Source organism: Antedon bifida, chromosome 6, assembly GCF_963402885.1.
Source record: "Antedon bifida chromosome 6, ecAntBifi1.1, whole genome shotgun sequence".
NCBI classification, from domain to species: Eukaryota; Metazoa; Echinodermata; class Crinoidea; order Comatulida; family Antedonidae; genus Antedon; species Antedon bifida.
The window spans coordinates 8,991,844-9,008,901 of NC_136231.1; the positions used below are offsets into that span (position 1 = coordinate 8,991,844).

Sequence of the window (17,058 nt, forward strand, 5' to 3'; positions counted from 1 at the left end):
AGATGATATCCAAAACACAAATCGGCTTTTCTCGCGAGACACATCTTGTGTCTCACCGTGTCAAAATATATCGCGCGATCTCTCTCGTATGCAAATTAGATTAAGTTATTTGCACGTTTAACCTTATTTATTTGTGGAAATGTGCATGGTTATTTGGCCTACGTTGAAGTTCCGGTGGTCGTTGAAATAACCACTTGCTTTATGACGATATAGAAGGAGGGATTTGGGAAAACATAAACAACACTGACAACGCACGTGTACTTGTGGTGACGAGTTGACCAGCACCCCATGTGGATTTGGTCCCGTGTGGATTTCGACAAGCTTAACTTATACTGTATATACTATTAATAACTGTGCATTTGGGCCTAGGCGATATCAGAAAATATTTGGTGAGAGTGAATGTCAACAAAAAGTGAAAATACAAAAGCAGAAAGAAGGTAGGCCTACTACTGTAGTATAGTAAACGTAAGCTGTTTTTTAGCTAGCTAAAATTAACCATTATTCTTTTGAATAATTTATGATTAATTATTATTAAAAAGATGTCCTTAATTGCAAAGATACATACAAATCACAGATAGTTCTTTAATTATCACATGCCCATTTTTTCACTAGTTAATTGTATACACAGCATTTGAAAGAAGACATGTGTACCTTTCCAACAATGTATAATATTTGCCAACAAATATTAATCTACTAATTCAAAAATGGCGTTTAAAAATGGTCAATTTTGAACTTTAATGTGCTGTAGCCTGTTTGTGTGTGACCTCAACCTGAACTGTTGTAGGCATGCAACTGAATACCCTCTAGAGACAACATGTGTGGTACAAGTGAAAATTCTTCCACACAATCTGTTGATTCGCGTCAACCAAACAAAGGGCAAGAATCCAAAAGCCCTCATAGACTCTCTTTTCCCAGACGTTTTTTGGGTCCAGCAGCTGGGACCTATAAATTATTGTCGAGTTTGCAAATTCGCAAAACTGTCGGCCTTAGATACTAAAGCTACAGTACCGCTATGAAACAGCTTATTAATGAATATTTCCTAGAGCAGCGCGCGAAAAATAACAGTAGGTAATTGTCATAGGGGTAGTTTTCCTAGGGGATAGCTGTATGGATGTTGTTTTCATAGGGTGGTAATTGCTTGAGGTGGTAATTGTCGGGTGGTAGTTGTTTCGATACATCATCGCTCAAATTACATTTGTGGCCCCTCCTTGTTTTAATGGCCTTAGAATCTGAATGTTTTCCTCTTTTTTTGTCAGATCTATGCAGTATGTTTAGTAAATCAGCAGGATGGTCAAGATGTCATCAATGTGTCAGTTGTTTCTTGGAACAGCCATCAATTATTTTTCGCAGCTGTTCCAATTATTGCACATCCCCTCAAGATCCACCATCCAGATTCAATCCTATCAAGATCCAGATGATTTCAGAATCTCTCCACAAACAAATTTTTAAAGATGCAAAGCAAATAGACAGCAAACTACAACGGGAGATGATTAACAAAAGCATAGAGGAATTAAGAACACATGGTCTTTGGGGAAAACGAGGATCAGTAGTTGCTGATGTTAACTTTGATCTTCCTAAGCTGCATGGAAATACAATAGATGAACATTTTAGAGAAATTTCGAGGAGACAGATAGAACAATATGTTAAATTGGCAAATTCACTTACGAAAAATCCATTACCTCCGAAGCCAAATGAATGGCTTATGCGTAGTGGATGGACACGTTACAATGCAAAAGGTAGCGTTGAGAAGGTGAATTATCCACGAGAAGATGTAGTTGTTTTTGATGTTGAAGTCTGTTTAAGTGAAGGAAGTTTGCCAACATTGGCTGTTGCAGTTTCTCCAAAAGCATGGTAGAATATTCATTAATATTATTAGTGAGATTATTCAATTGGATCTGTTTTCAAAATTTCGCCTTGAAGCACAATTTAAAGATGTATTATCCCTTTGACTAATTCCAAAAAAATTGTTAAAAATATATTTCGAAAAAAAGTGGGTCTGTTTGAAGTATCATAATAGTTATTAACTTTCACCAAAAATTAGTCGAAAAAAAAAAATCATTTAACTGAAATACAGACGTTTTTTTTTGTTAAGAAAATAACTTTGACTTCCAGTCAAAGTTTTCGATCAAAACATATCTCATAATGCAACACGCTTTTTTGGCTACTCTGTATGTATAATCATAAAACTTCCTCGCGATCTGTGTGAAAACACCTTCTCAACCGTGACGAGTTGTAAACAATCCTAATTAGCAGCATACTCATGGTTTAAAATCTTTGTTTACTTTCCAGGGAAAAATTTCTGATTTTTGAGTCAAGAAACATAGTTTGTATTGTATTTTTTGCTACACAATTTTAGAAATGTGTAGCAATAAGGTTGTTTTGTATAGCTTTTTGCTATGCTACACTGGCGAAATTATTCCCTGCTTTCTCGCGACGATTTTCCAGATAAAATGTAATCAAATTAATTTACCTGTTAATTACGTAAACTTGTTGTTTTTGGCTCAAATTTTCGACTTAAAGTGAATAACTTTAATATTTGATATGGCCAATTTAAATTTAGAATATTTTGACCTTCCTTTTTTGTGTTTCAAGGGACAATACATCTTTAAATTATATTTTCATTATTTTATAATATTTCTTTTATTGGAGATATTTGCCTGTGATGCACTAATGTAACATATCAAGTGTATATGTGTGCCTCTAATGTAAAGTTTCTATTGCCACAGTTGTGGACAGTAGGATAATGAAAAACAAGCCATCCAGCAAATACTAAGTTACACTAAGTTAATGATCAACTGTACCAGTGAGGGAAACTTAAAAGTATATGCAAGGTTGACTATGGTGATAGATTCGTCTGAAAGTAAATAGCACTGCAGAAAACTTCTTGATTTGAATAGAATATAATCAACGTCATCAAAATCCCTAGAACAAAATCTCCTGTAAATATTATGTATCATTTCATTTTATCTTACCAGGTATAGCTGGTGTAGTCAGAATCTGACTGAAGATCATCTGGTGATCTCCTCTGGCACAGGAACACTAAAGGCATCATTAAAAGACTTAATATCTCTTGAAAACCCTTCCAAAGCGTCCCAACCTCGTCTTGTTATTGGACACAATGTTAGTTATGATCGGTCATATATCAAAGAACAATATCTAATTAAGGTAAATTGTAATAAAGTTACAAAAAAAGACCTCTAGATATTTTCTGTAATATCTGAAGGATAATAAACTCAGTAGATCAGAATGTTAGTGTTGCTACTATGTTTCCATCTACTAATGACACTAAAGCTGGTACAGTTGTTATAAGTATTGAAATGTTTTTGATCATATGTTCAAATCCGCTGCTTTGGTTTTTCGCCAGTGTACTGTTTAATTTATAGAGTTTTGAAATGGTTGCTTTCAGCATAATCAAGGACAACTGTAGTTTGCAATGTATTTATGCAAGGTACCATGTATGGTGTCTATCCACAGGCTTCATACAAGCAGTCGCCAGTTTCACAGTCATTAATCTTATAAAGTGTATACTAAAACAAAGCTGTCATCTTTAAATCTTAGGGTACTAACATGCGATTTCTGGACACCCTCAGTTTACACATGTGCGTTTCTGGCTTGACAACATTTCAACGTTCCCTTTGGAAAGCTTCAAAATTATCAAAAGGCAGCAATATCAAAGAAGTCCGAGAACATAACGAAAAAGTCAAAAAGAAAATGGGTTTTGTGGTAATTTGTTAAATTTTATATAACATTGTTATCAAAAATTAAAAAGAATCAAATTTCTAGAAAATTTCATTTAATAAATGAATGAGTGAGATGTTGATTGGGAAATAATGTATTTAATAATTTAAAAATAAATTAATGCTTTAATAAATAAATTTGAAATAGTTTGATTATGTTATTATAAAGGGACATCATGCTTGGCTAGATGAAGGTAGTCCTAACAGCCTAGCAGATGTGTATGCACTATATAGTGAAACAGGACAGAAATTAGACAAAAGTACAAGAGATGTGTTTGTCACTGGTACCATTGAAGATGTTAAAACACAATTCCAGGTAAGAAATATTATGAGTTCAAAATGACAAATACATTGCTTTTTAGTACGATGTCAAGCACGTATAAATAGACCTTCAAACTCTTCGCTTGAAAATACTACTGTAATCATATGCAGTTACCCAGCTCTTCTCTAAAAAAGAAATAAATCATTTAAGGTTTAAAGGTTATATTATTTGTTTTAGGAGGTTATGTCCTATTGTGCTCAAGATGTTTCTGCTACTCATGAAATATTTGTCAAACTTTTAGAAGAATTTTGTACAAGGTAAACTAGTGTTATTTTTATCAACTTTGTCTATTATAAGTGTGTATTTCAAATGCAATCCGTTACTAAATACAATCTATTACGGTTTGAAATTCTTTGCTGGTTGCAATCCATTATGGCTGCAATCAGTTGCTAGATGCAGTTCATTGCTGGTTGCAAAATATATAGATGCAATCCATTATACAGTACATTACTGTATGCATACATATGGACGTAATTCATTACTGTATGCAATATATTGACGCAATTTATTACTGTATGCAATTCAGCAAAATCCATTACTGTATGCAAATGTCTATGAGTGCAATCCATTATTGAATGCAATACGAATGCGAATTGATTATGGAATTTTGACCGAATGTTGGTTCTCAACTAAACATCATGAAGATCTTACCTCTGTTCCTGGATACCATTTATTTACCTGAAGTTCTGAACTGAAAGTAGTGGAAGCAGCGTCGCCATGCATTTAAAAAATTCATCCTTTTGGATTAAACATTGCCATTCTTGTTGAATTGGAGATTGGGTGGATCAAAGTCAGACTTCACAGACTACCCTGAAGGCTTTCCCAGATCATAATTTGTGGTGTTTAAATAACAACCACACGAATGGACGACATTTCAACAGATTTTAACCGTATGTTTTGCAAAGGATAGCTACCATAATTAGTCCAGTAAAGATAAGTCAAAAATTGGGTGAACCTAGAACAAATTGCAACAGAATTTGTTTTTGTTTTGTCTGGTAATATTGTTCAAATGAAGATCATATCCAAAGTTACCAAAATCGGACATTGGGAAATGGGTTACTTTTAATTTATGCTAATTAACCCACTTCCTGAAGTCCAATTTTGGGAAACTTTAGAAATGATGTTCATTTCAACAAGGAGAATGTCAAGACACTTGTTTTCCTGCAGTTCCTAAATTGCTCGCATAATATAATGTCATTTAAGCAGTTATAACACAATATGACGTCACAACTACCATATGACGTCATAGGTACGTCATATGGGAATTTAAATATGCTAATTAGAATGTTTAATATCACATTTATATCTACTCGTAATGCACTTAGGTGGTCTAAATCTAACCGTTAAGGAGATAAGGGGCTTTAAAATTGCAAATTGCGGCCATGTATGTATGTATGTAATCCATTACCGTATGTAGTCCATTATCATGCAATCCATTACTGTAAACCATTATTGTATGTAATTCATTACTGTATGTAATCCATTACTGTATGTAATCCATTACTGTATGTAATCCATTACTGTATGTAATCCATTACTGTATGCAATCCATTACTGTATGTAAGCCATTATTGTATGCAAACCATGTAGCATTATGCAGGTTTGCAGACCTCTGTACCACTACCAATTATACTCATTGTATACATAACTCCAGGTTTCCACATCCTGTTACATTTGCTGGGATGCTTGAAATGAGTCAAGCCTACCTGCCTGTTAATCAGAACTGGAATCGATATATTGAAGAGTCACAAGATTCATACATGAACTTGCAACAGGAGATGAAACTGTCACTGATGCACCTTGCTAATGATGCCTGCTCACTGTTAAATCATGAAAGGTATACCCTCTCACTATGTTATTAGTTATAAGTGGACCAATAAAGAAATCTATATACTGTATACCCATAACACCACCTTATACCACACATTGCACCTTCTACGGACATTTTTGCACCACTCCCATTCCCCTATTCCTTTTCCACCTCAGACCCACCCCACCAAATATTTTTACTACCAAAAGACTTTTCTTTTTAATTTAATAGAAATTGTCCTTTCTTACCACCTTCGTTCTAGCTTTCAAAATTCACATCATTATTCAATGTTTTTAAATGATATGTTTGCAGTTTTAAAGATGATCCTTGGTTGTGGGATTTAGACTGGAAGTCAACCAAAATAAGACTTAACAAGGAAACTGTCTCAAAGAAACGTACAAATGGAATAAAAAATAATAATTCAGAAGAAAATGAACTGGAACTTACGTGTGCGACAGAAGAAAAACCTACAGAAGAGAAGGACGAAGGTACTACAAGTGAAGAAGATGAAGAAGAGAAAGAGGCAGCTCGTCAGCGCATTCAATCAGTCCTTGAAACTTCTAAACGTCTTCCAAAAAATCAGCAACATATGTCTGGATATCCAAAGTAATACAGTATTTTACTTTATTAATATAGTTTACGAGTAATGTCATCATTTACTTTATTATCTCATACAAGAAATTACTTTCTGCATATCTTACACAGAATCCACCAATCAAATTATTTTTACGGTACAGTAATCTATCTATAGAGAGAATTGTTCCTATTGCAAGCAACTATGCACATGGGGTATCAAAATTACTGGATTTGTACTGGGAACTACATACAGAAACCCACCCTAGGGAGGGAGTGGAATTCTGTTTTATTATACATGCTTTTCATTTGCTCATTATTATACAGTAGTAAGTTACTTAACTGAGAATAATTCAGGTTTGAACGTTTTTTATACATATATATAGGTGGTATCGTGAACTGTGTCCAAAGGTAAATGGTACTGATTGGGCGCCTGGCCCTGCCCAAATCAGCTCGCAAGTACGAGTTACTCCTAAGCTGCTTCGACTTACGTGGGATGGGTACCCATTGTACCATGAGATCAAGCATGGATGGGGATTTCTTGTTCCAAAAAGTCTAGAAAAACAAGAAGTAGAATGTGAGAATAAACCAGACAATAAAGATGCAAATGATGAAGAACCAAAACCAATATTTCCAATAAAGTAAGCATTAAAGTAGTTATTAATTTAATTAATTAATTTAAATACAATTTACTGAAAAGAGTATTTTTTAATATTTTAAAAATGTTTTTATGTATATATTCCACTAGGTCTTTACTGAAAATGATTGGCAATTCCAAGGATGCCTTAAATATATCACTACAAACAGGACAGGTAAGTTAGTTCTAAAACAAAAATCAAGAAAATACAAAGTTTAAATCCAATTCTATATAGACAGTATTTTAACTTTTTCTGATTTTACTTTTTTGATGTAGCCTACAATGCATTGAAACATTTGCAATAACATATTAAATATACTTCATGCATTTTACAATTTGTTTTTCTTTGATAAAGTTCAATGAAGATGCTTCAAATGGAGAGGATGCTCAATATCAATCCAAACTTTGCAATGATGTACAAGTTCATGGTTGTGATTTTTACAAGCTTCCACACAAGGTGCACTAGCTTTATACTTTATGTGTTGGCATTTATAAATTGTGAGTTTTCGCATCAAGATGGTAAGAAAAGAGGACGGTAAAGGATATGGTAATTTGTACAAAATATTAATGAGCGTGCATATAAGCCCAGTTCATTGGGACTATAATGGGATTTTTGCCATTATTCTTTTATTTTATTCCAAATTTAATAATAGTTTTAACAATGTTAATTGACCAGCCACTGTATTTCGTTTCACAAGGTTAGAGAATTATGCAGTGAATTTTGACTGTCTGGGCAATTTAACTTATCCTATGGTTGTAAAATTAACCTGTACAGTCTGGTCACATACTATACTGAACGATATGAAAATTGTTCAATATTCAATGTATGTACACATTTCAAAAATACATTTTTTTTTTTTACAGTATATTTAAACTTAATTCTCTCCCCTTTAAATGCATTATATCTTATTCTGAGTTTAAAACAAAATAGTCAAAATTATATTTTAAAGATAAAAAATAAGCAATAGTTGGTACCAATATCCTTTTTTTATAAACTTTTATTTAATGAATTTTAACATTTTTTTAATTCTCTTGTATCTTTATGTTTGAATGTTGTTTGTATAATTTTGTATTGTTTTTAAGAGTACCTCTTCAAACCTCTTGAAACTTATCAAACCACCAAGCATGCATGTACAGGGTCTGCGTACTGTCTTGGAGGGTGCTAATTACTGTCACGCTTTGTTAATTACCATCCCCTTCATTTACCATCCCGATGCGAAAGCTCCCTACTAATTTATAGGTTTAAAGCTTGTATTGAGAATATAAGGTTGAGGTGTTACTTATACCCCTTTCACATCTCCTTACAAAACGGTCTACACATGCTGGAGTGTTGTCCACTAACATGTGGTGTGTGTCTCCATCTCCAGATGAAAGGGGTACTAGATTGCAACCTGGTTAGTGATACTCTGGTTTTGGAGTTACTATTTTTTACATTTTTATTTATACAACTTAGTAGCTTGCTAGTCTTAAGCACTACAGTATACAAGTACATTACATTGAACCTGATTTGCATTTGTATTTACATAGCTTGGTTAGATTTTAGATTTAAACATTTTTTCATTAATTTAGATAATATTAATTTCCAGGATGGCTTGCGACATAATGTTGGTAACCCCCTTGCTAAAGATTTCTTAAGCAAGATGGAAGATGGAACATTAAAGGCATCGGGAGGTACACAAGCAGATCGCATTCTTGAAATCAACAAATTAATTTCATTTTGGCGCAATGCAAAAAAGAGGATAACGTAAGTTGATTAATTTGCAAACATTTAATCCACAAAAAATGGTTTAATATTGTCATATTTAAAACATTCCTTTAAACGTTTAAAATTTCCATTGTTTAATGTAAAATATATTTGCAATCACATTGGATTGTTTGCTTTGACGCCACAGTTTAGATTGCCAATGATTACATCATTATTATTTGTATGTGTATTTTCAATATCATCTAGTATATGTTCAAAAGATTTAATTAAATGTATGCTTGAATTTGGTGGCTGACACCAGGCTATCAGAAGAATTGGTTTCATGTTTGGTTGTTTGATTTCCATAGTGATTAATTCTAGTTCCACTAAATTTTCTATAATTTTGTACATGAAACCATTTTTTTAATATTGCAACCCCACCGGTCTTTCCTAAAAATTTCATAATTACTTATAGCAATTTCATTATCATTAATTAAATAGTAGTATTTTGTTGTTATCTAAAAGAAACTTGAATTAATTCATTCATTATTGAGACCTGCAATTAACCTTTATTATCAAATATATCACATTAATCAGTGAATATTTTATTCTTATAAATATTATTAGGCCACCCTCATCCAGTTACTGTTATCACTGTGTTGAAAGCGGAAACTCAACACGAGTTTACAGACATGCAAAAAACCTTCATTTGATCATAACCATTTTTATTGTACAAAAACAATTTTTATTGTGGAAAATCGGTAAAGCAAAATTAATTTCATATTTTTGTTTAGATCCCAGTTTGTAGTTGGCCTTGAAAAGAGTAATTTGTCTCAAACGACGATTGAAAATGAACATTATGATGAAGATAACTTTTATGGTGCTATTCTACCACGTGTTATAACATGTGGTACAGTTACGAGAAGAGCTGTGGAGCCTACATGGTTAACTGCAAGTAATGCAAGGGTAAGGAATTATAATTGTTAAATATTAGAGGTTGGGATGCTTAACATGACTTTTTTTGTCCTATTCCACACTATTCATAACATAAAGCAATGAATATAATACATTTCTTGTACGGATTTCCTCCTTACCCTATCTGTCTCACATGTTCCGTGAAACGTAGATTGAGTAACATTTGTATTCAAAATTACAATATTGCTCCATATTTCTCTTTTATTGTTTTTGTTAATTTTGAGCTTATTTTTTATGATTTTTTCTTTTAAATTTGTCTTTGTATTTAATATGAATATGAAATGAAAAAAAAATGATATTATAAAGGGTTCTAAAACAAGATTTCTTATTTCATCTTCCGGGTTTATGCTGCCCTCTCTAGATATCGGCAACATTCATATTTTGCATTTTTCGTGTGAAGTTAAACTACAAAATAATAACGATCTAATTAAATGCATTCAGAAGTCATTGGCGTGTATTGTGGAGAAATTGTAAAATCAGTAGGCTATATTAAATTACTGTATATGTCAGAAATCAGGTAAAAATTACATTAGGCCTACATCTGGAGAACTTGATAGCCATAGATTTGTTTGAAATCAGGTTAAGCCCGATAGCCAAATGGAAGCTGAGTTGTTGAGTTAGCTGGCAGGTTTGTAACAGGGTTGAGCGCTATCTGTGTTATACCACTGTTAAGACCCGGGATAATCTAGCCCATGTTGCAAGCCGTTAAAACAGCCCACTGTGTCATGGACGGATTATCAAAATCCACTTCCCCTTTCTCTCTCTCCCTCCCGAGTGTGATTGATTCCCTAATTGCCTAATAAAATTAATTAGGAACAACAAAATATATGTATAAATAGTGAGGGTAATCAATTATTATTATTATTGTTGTTATTACAGTTCCACTGTCCTAACCGCTCGGCCACTTTACTCTGTCAATATACTGTAATTATATCTAATGACTGCATACAATTGTAACCCTCAGGAAGATCGAGTGGGCAGTGAATTGAAAGCAATGATACAAGCCCCTCCAGGATATCATTTTGTTGGTGCTGATGTTGACTCACAAGAACTCTGGATTGCTGCTCTTCTTGGTGATGCGAACTTCTGTGGTCTTCATGGTATTAAATGTTTTGTTATAGCTTCCTGTTCATTATTATTAGTAGGTTGACCAAGTCCCAATACACACATACTGTATAGATGGCTTGAGTAGTCTGATCACACTAAATTTTAATCTATTCCATCGTTTAAGCTATTTTTGGTGTATTGAAAGGAACAGTCGTACAACAAAATGCACTGATATAACACAGTGTTTTATCAAAAGCCATAGGGGGCGCTATATAGGCGTAAATATAGTCTGGGGATTGTATCGACGACTAGGCAGAGATACAGCCACTATAGAGCCTGTATTAAAAGGTGACATGCAATCTGGCCATTGGCCACAAGTTGTAACATTACTATATTGTTTTTGTATTATATAATATACAGTAATAATAATAATAACACTGATTTTAAAAAAGAAATTTTTACTTGGACATTGGAATATATAAATATACAATTCTTTATATTAATTAGTCATTGTATTGATCACAATTAGGATGGGTCTTATGGTATTTCTGTTTTTCATGCTAGGCTGTACGGCATTTGGTTGGATGAATTTACAAGGGAAAAAATCAAACGGAACAGACCTTCACAGTAAGACTGCGAGCACTGTTGCTATAAGCAGAGACCAGGCTAAGGTACCAGTATTCATACAATATAGCATCCTCAACCATAACCAGTTTTGTTCAGATTATACAACATGGCACTTGAGATTTTACTATGCAGTAGAGCATAGCAATGATTTGTGATACCACAAGAGGAACCAACTTCAAACAAATACTTGTAGTGAAGTGATAGTTAGTAGCAGGGTGTTGTTTCTGAGAGTAATGTGTTCTCATGTGTATTATTCCAAATTCCAAATGATTCCACATAAGGGTCAAATTGTGTAATTTTATTTAGGGACACCATTCTAATTTAATTCTGACCTTTAGGGCGATAATAGGTTCAGCATCGGCACTAACAGTAGGTTCTATTATACACATAGCCAACATACTATCTAATTTTAATTCTAATTCTGACTGGGTACATCCTGTTACATAGTTACATTATATCCAGTCCTAATTTTCCTGATAGTGTACACTTCTCCATTTTATTTTCTACACTATCCATAACTACTTGGGGTCTATATGAATGTATTCCTTCACATCTTAAGCCATCTTTAACAGGGCCCTTCTTAGCTTCATTAATCTTTCCTTTGGCTACCATCTTAGGACAATCCCCTATTTTATGTCCCTTCTCCTTACAATTAAAGCATAGGCCATTAATCCATTCATTCAAAGGGTCTCTCTGTTACAAATTTGCCTCCCCTTTCCGTAATACCTATTGTATGTTTGCTATTTTCTTAGGCCTTATAATACATAGACAATTTCAGAATTTATGGCATTCCAATAGCCACTGCCACCTCTATTTCCTATTAAAAAAAATGTCACTGACTTCTCCGGCACGTCACAAATTTTCTGCTGCCACCATGTAATGGTAGTTAGTAGCATGGTGTTGTTTCCGATATTTCAATCACAAACATAATATTATGACAACTTATTATTTATTCCTATCTGTTAAAGTTATTTCCTACAAAGTTTTAATTTCTCAAAATTCTAATTTCTCATGATATAATGCAGAGGATCAAGTAATACATAAAGTATTTTTTACAACAAAACTCTGTATACTAGAGGTTAGTATAATGTCGATTTCTATTTTTTTTTCAAAAGGTTTTTAATTATGGAAGAATTTATGGAGCTGGTCAAACATTTGCTGTTCGTCTATTAATGCAGTTTAACCACCGATTGAGTGTAGAAGAAGCAAAAGAGAAAGCAAAAACTATGTATGAATCCACTAAAGGAACACGTATGTAAGTTGATGTAGTATGTAAGTTATATGATAAAGTTAATACAGCACTGCAAAAACTAAAACTAATTATTAATATCAATAAGTTATACTTAACTAGACCCCATAATGAGCGAACTACCTAGATCCTAGAATGAGTCCCGGCCTATAGTCTACAGTAGCCTAGGCCCCATAAAAAGTAGAAACTGTGTTTACAATGAGTTAAAATTGTATGCAAAAATTTAATAATAATTAAACAATTATTGATAATGTTAACATGTCTTTCAAGTAAATGTTTTCCCTTGTAGATGAACCACCGCATTTATCTGTAACAATACAGTAATATACAAGATGTTTCTTGTGTCTACACAATATAATGTATTTACAATTTATACATAAGATGTTTTGTATATATGCATTTTAATGTTTACCCTCTTGATACTATTTAACTACTAAACTAAACTGGCTTAACATGATGTTTAAATGTGATTAAAATGTATATATATATGTAAGTGTTTTGTACTTGTTTGGGTGAAAGGGCTAGGAAAGAAATATTTAAATATAGTCCTCTCTGGTATCATTAAACCATGTTGATTTTTTTATTTTATATATATCTCCCTTACTTTTTACAGGTTTAAATTGACAGAAGCAGGCATTCAGTCCATGGAATCTGTGAACATCAAACCAGACAGAGATAACATCTACATTGGCTATAACAAACTCAGAACTTTAGCAAGAAAACTTCATACTAAGTACTATTTAAACAAAATTATGTTCTATGTTATTGTACATTGAAGTTATTGAATTATCCCATAGCACACTGTAGTGCGCAGTCCAGGGAGTTGGATGAGACATACATAAAGAAAAGGAAAATAAATCTAAATTTATAACTCCCATTTATTCAAAATTGATCTTTTCAATTGTTTTTTCTTGTAAAACAGTCAAGAACTGGTAAATGATGAACTTACCGATGGAATGGAGTGGACAGGAGGCAGGTAACAGAAACAACAACTATACAAACTGTATTTAATTTTATATAATACCTTAATAAATTCCTGTCACTTGATTGGACGATTGTGGGTCACATGGCATGCAATAGTACTTTTTAAAAGGCAAAGATTTTTTGTTTTTCCTTAGTGAGTCAGCCATGTTCAACAAGCTTGAGAGTATTGCTGGGTCATCTAAACCTAAAACGCCAGTCTTGCAATGTAGCATCAGCCGAGCATTAGAACCAGAGAGTGTTAATAATGAGGTATGTCAACAATTTTATTATCAGATCAGCTTTTAGTATTAAAATCAAAATCAAATTCAAGAGTAAATTGAATTGTGGCAATTTTTACAATGTCAAAACTTTTAAAATATTGAATTGAAACATAATCTAAAATATACTTGGTCACAGTACTACAATATCACTTTGAATAAAATAAAATATTACCGCTAAATCATCATAAAAAGGGACTTTGTATGTTATAATACTGTCATGTTTTTATATCATAGACCTATGTAAAATGCAATTATTATACTATACAATGATATAAGTATTTTTGTCACACCTTCATTCCTCTGAGCAGAATTCATTCTTAAATGCTAGTAGACAGGTCCAAGCCAGGCAAAAACTGCCAATTTTTTCTGTCAAGGTTTTTATTCCCAGTGAATTTTTCATCAGTATACTTTTTGAAATAAGCTTGGGGCCACCCGGATATTTTCTACAAATCTAAGATGGTGGCCAAAATTAAAACTAAATTGTATTTATAATTCGTATTAAATGCCCTTTCCAAACTTATTAGACAGAATATGTCATCTTAAGAAGGTAACATATAAATGAGTATGTCACTTTCGACTCAAAATCCAAAATGGCTGCCATCATATTTATTATGGTTGTACATAATATTTATTATGTCATATAGAGGTAAAAATAGCAATGCACTTCTCAGGCAAATGAATCGAACATTCCTAAATAAAATCAAGAAACAACCATAGATAAAAATAATTCTCAATGCTAACGTGTAAATAGTTAAGCAACGGTGACTAAATAACGGTATCTATGCGTAACAAGTAACTTTGCGTGAAATATTTTATACACGTGTGTTCAATTGACAATCTGCGAATTGCATGATTAAGTATATATGAACTATGAACTATCAATGATAAATAAATACATGTCTCTCTCAAGTTGAGAACATTTATCGAATGTTATACATCGGTCCTGGCTGTATTAACAACTGTTCAAGGTTAGGCCTACGCCAACATCATTGGCCTTGAGAAGAGATAAACAATGACTATTAAGAGCCTGGCCCACACGCATGACGTAAACCATGGCTTACGCCTTGTGTGTGAAGTAGGCAATGGCGTTATTAACGCAACTCACTGCACCACGTCCTTGGCGTTATTAACAACATACTAACACCAGCGACTTGAATAATTTTGAGCTTATTTCAATATTTTTACAAATTACTTCATGTTTTTTACTGTATGTATTGTACATTTTATTGCTATTCAGCTGCTCTTTGATCTGAAAGCGCATAAATTGTTTAGGGTGAAATAAAATTAAATAAATGTGTTTTTCGGGAAAGAATTTAACTCAGAAACTGGAAATCGAGCACTGACTATAATTAAGATGGCCGTATTTCAAGATAATATAAAAAAAATAATAAAAGACGGTCATCAAGACAGTGTAAAATCCAGGAACCCTGGGTTAGTACTTTTAAATAGCAAGAAGCTGAAGAATGCATAGAATGTTTATTATAAAATAGGTACTCTACTTTTTATTGCAAATAAATCTTAATCATTTATAATTTATCAGTTTCTGACAAGCAGAGTAAATTGGGTGGTTCAAAGTTCAGCTGTGGATTACCTTCACTTAATGTTGGTATGTATGCGATGGTTGTTTGACGAGTATCAAATTGATGGCCGTTTCTGCATCAGCATTCATGATGAAGTGCGATATCTGGTGAATAGTGAGGACCGGTATCGGGCTGCTCTGGCACTTCAAATCACAAACATACTTACTCGTTCTGTATTTGCATATAATGTTGGTATGCATGATTTACCGCAGGTAAACTAAACATAAATATGTAGTTTAAAGTTTCTAAAGCCTGTTGTCCCTTAAGTAAATGTTTTTGCGTGATTCAAAAGCATCAGCAGCACATGCATCTCTTTCTGTAACAAGTTTTTTGCTTCAGCAAAATTTTGAATAGTTTCTATTTACAAAGCAAAAAAAAATTTGGCAACCAACACCTAAGAAAATGAGTTGTTACAATAGGCTCAGTAGATATGCTATGGAATGAAAATCAGTCTTGCAGTGATCATGTATAAAATGGTAGCACAAATTTTTTCTCTGCAAAGTGGAAAACAGGCTTTAAAGTAAAAAATCGTTGATGCACTGTATATTCTATGATACATGGATATGACCTGCTTACTCTGCTCAAGTCAAAGTCATTTGGTGAAAAGTGTACTGTATTTACTTTTTTATTGACTAATTTAAAATGAAACAAGATAAATACTTTTTCATTCTTCTTGTAGTCTGTGGCTTTCTTTAGTGCTGTTGACATTGACACTGTATTGCGGAAAGAGGTGACAATGGACTGCAAGTCTCCATCTAACCCTCATGGCTTAGAGAAAGGCTATGGAATTGCTCTGGGTAAGTTAAATGTACACACAGTAATTAAGTAAAACGTTAATGTAGAAAACAAAGTGACTAGATTTTCAATGCTAAGCCAATGATGAAAATTTAAAAAATTAGAAAATCTGCAAAATCAATCTGACCCAAAAGAAATACAAATATATAAGTGCTATTAATTCAGCTGATTCAAAGGTCATGTAAACACCAGTCATGCATAATTCTATAATTATTAATTTGTAATTCTTTTGTTCTACAGGAGAGGAAATGGACATTATAGAAATATTGAATATAACACAAGGATCTTTAGAAAAGCAAACTGAACAAAAGTAGAAGAGAAACTGGTAATATAAACACAATCAAAGATACAGAATACAGAACCATTAAATCAAAAATGTATTGTCAGTTGTGGATTTTACTTGATTAAAAATTGAGATGTGTAAATAAAATTAATGAATTTGTAAATCTCCGTGTGTAGAATCTTTTATCTGTAACTATTTAGTTGAATAATCATTGTTGCATCATATGCAATAATTGAATGAACAGGATGGAAAATCAAACTATTTTAAATCATTGTTCAGTATTTGCAAGTAGATTTCTAAACAGGCACTTATTTGTTGGTTTCTGCTAAAAAACTACTGCAAAGTTGTACATCTTGTCGTCTTAGTGGCATTTTCCCATATTTATAACCTCTATTTTATGTCATTACAATTCTGTGAATGAAAGCAATGTGGAAATATATTTTTTTTTTAATCAACAAAAAGCACAAAAACTAATTTTACAAGATAAAATGAATA

At 32.8% G+C, this 17,058-nt stretch overlaps 1 protein-coding gene across 2 annotated transcripts; it reads left to right on the forward strand.

Moving 5' to 3' along the window:
• The first annotated feature begins 231 nt into the window (after window positions 1-231).
• LOC144844178 (DNA polymerase subunit gamma-1-like) lies at window positions 232-16,726 on the forward strand. Of its 2 annotated transcripts, XM_078700933.1 has the most exons (22): window positions 232-437; window positions 1,257-1,851; window positions 2,976-3,165; window positions 3,559-3,723; window positions 3,907-4,053; window positions 4,237-4,316; window positions 5,714-5,896; window positions 6,182-6,475; window positions 6,829-7,083; window positions 7,191-7,254; window positions 7,435-7,536; window positions 8,666-8,823; window positions 9,558-9,729; window positions 10,703-10,838; window positions 11,350-11,456; window positions 12,528-12,667; window positions 13,275-13,394; window positions 13,584-13,637; window positions 13,780-13,894; window positions 15,446-15,697; window positions 16,165-16,282; window positions 16,521-16,726. In XM_078700933.1, exons 2-22 carry the CDS (start codon window positions 1,268-1,270, stop codon window positions 16,592-16,594), a joined length of 3,510 nt encoding a protein of 1,169 aa, XP_078557059.1. In that variant the 5' UTR covers window positions 232-437; window positions 1,257-1,267; the 3' UTR covers window positions 16,595-16,726. The 2 variants fall into 2 exon arrangements, with proteins under 2 accessions (XP_078557059.1, XP_078557058.1); XM_078700932.1 differs by lacking the exon at window positions 232-437 and having other exon boundaries at window positions 1,185-1,851.
• The last annotated feature ends 332 nt before the right edge of the window (window positions 16,727-17,058 follow it).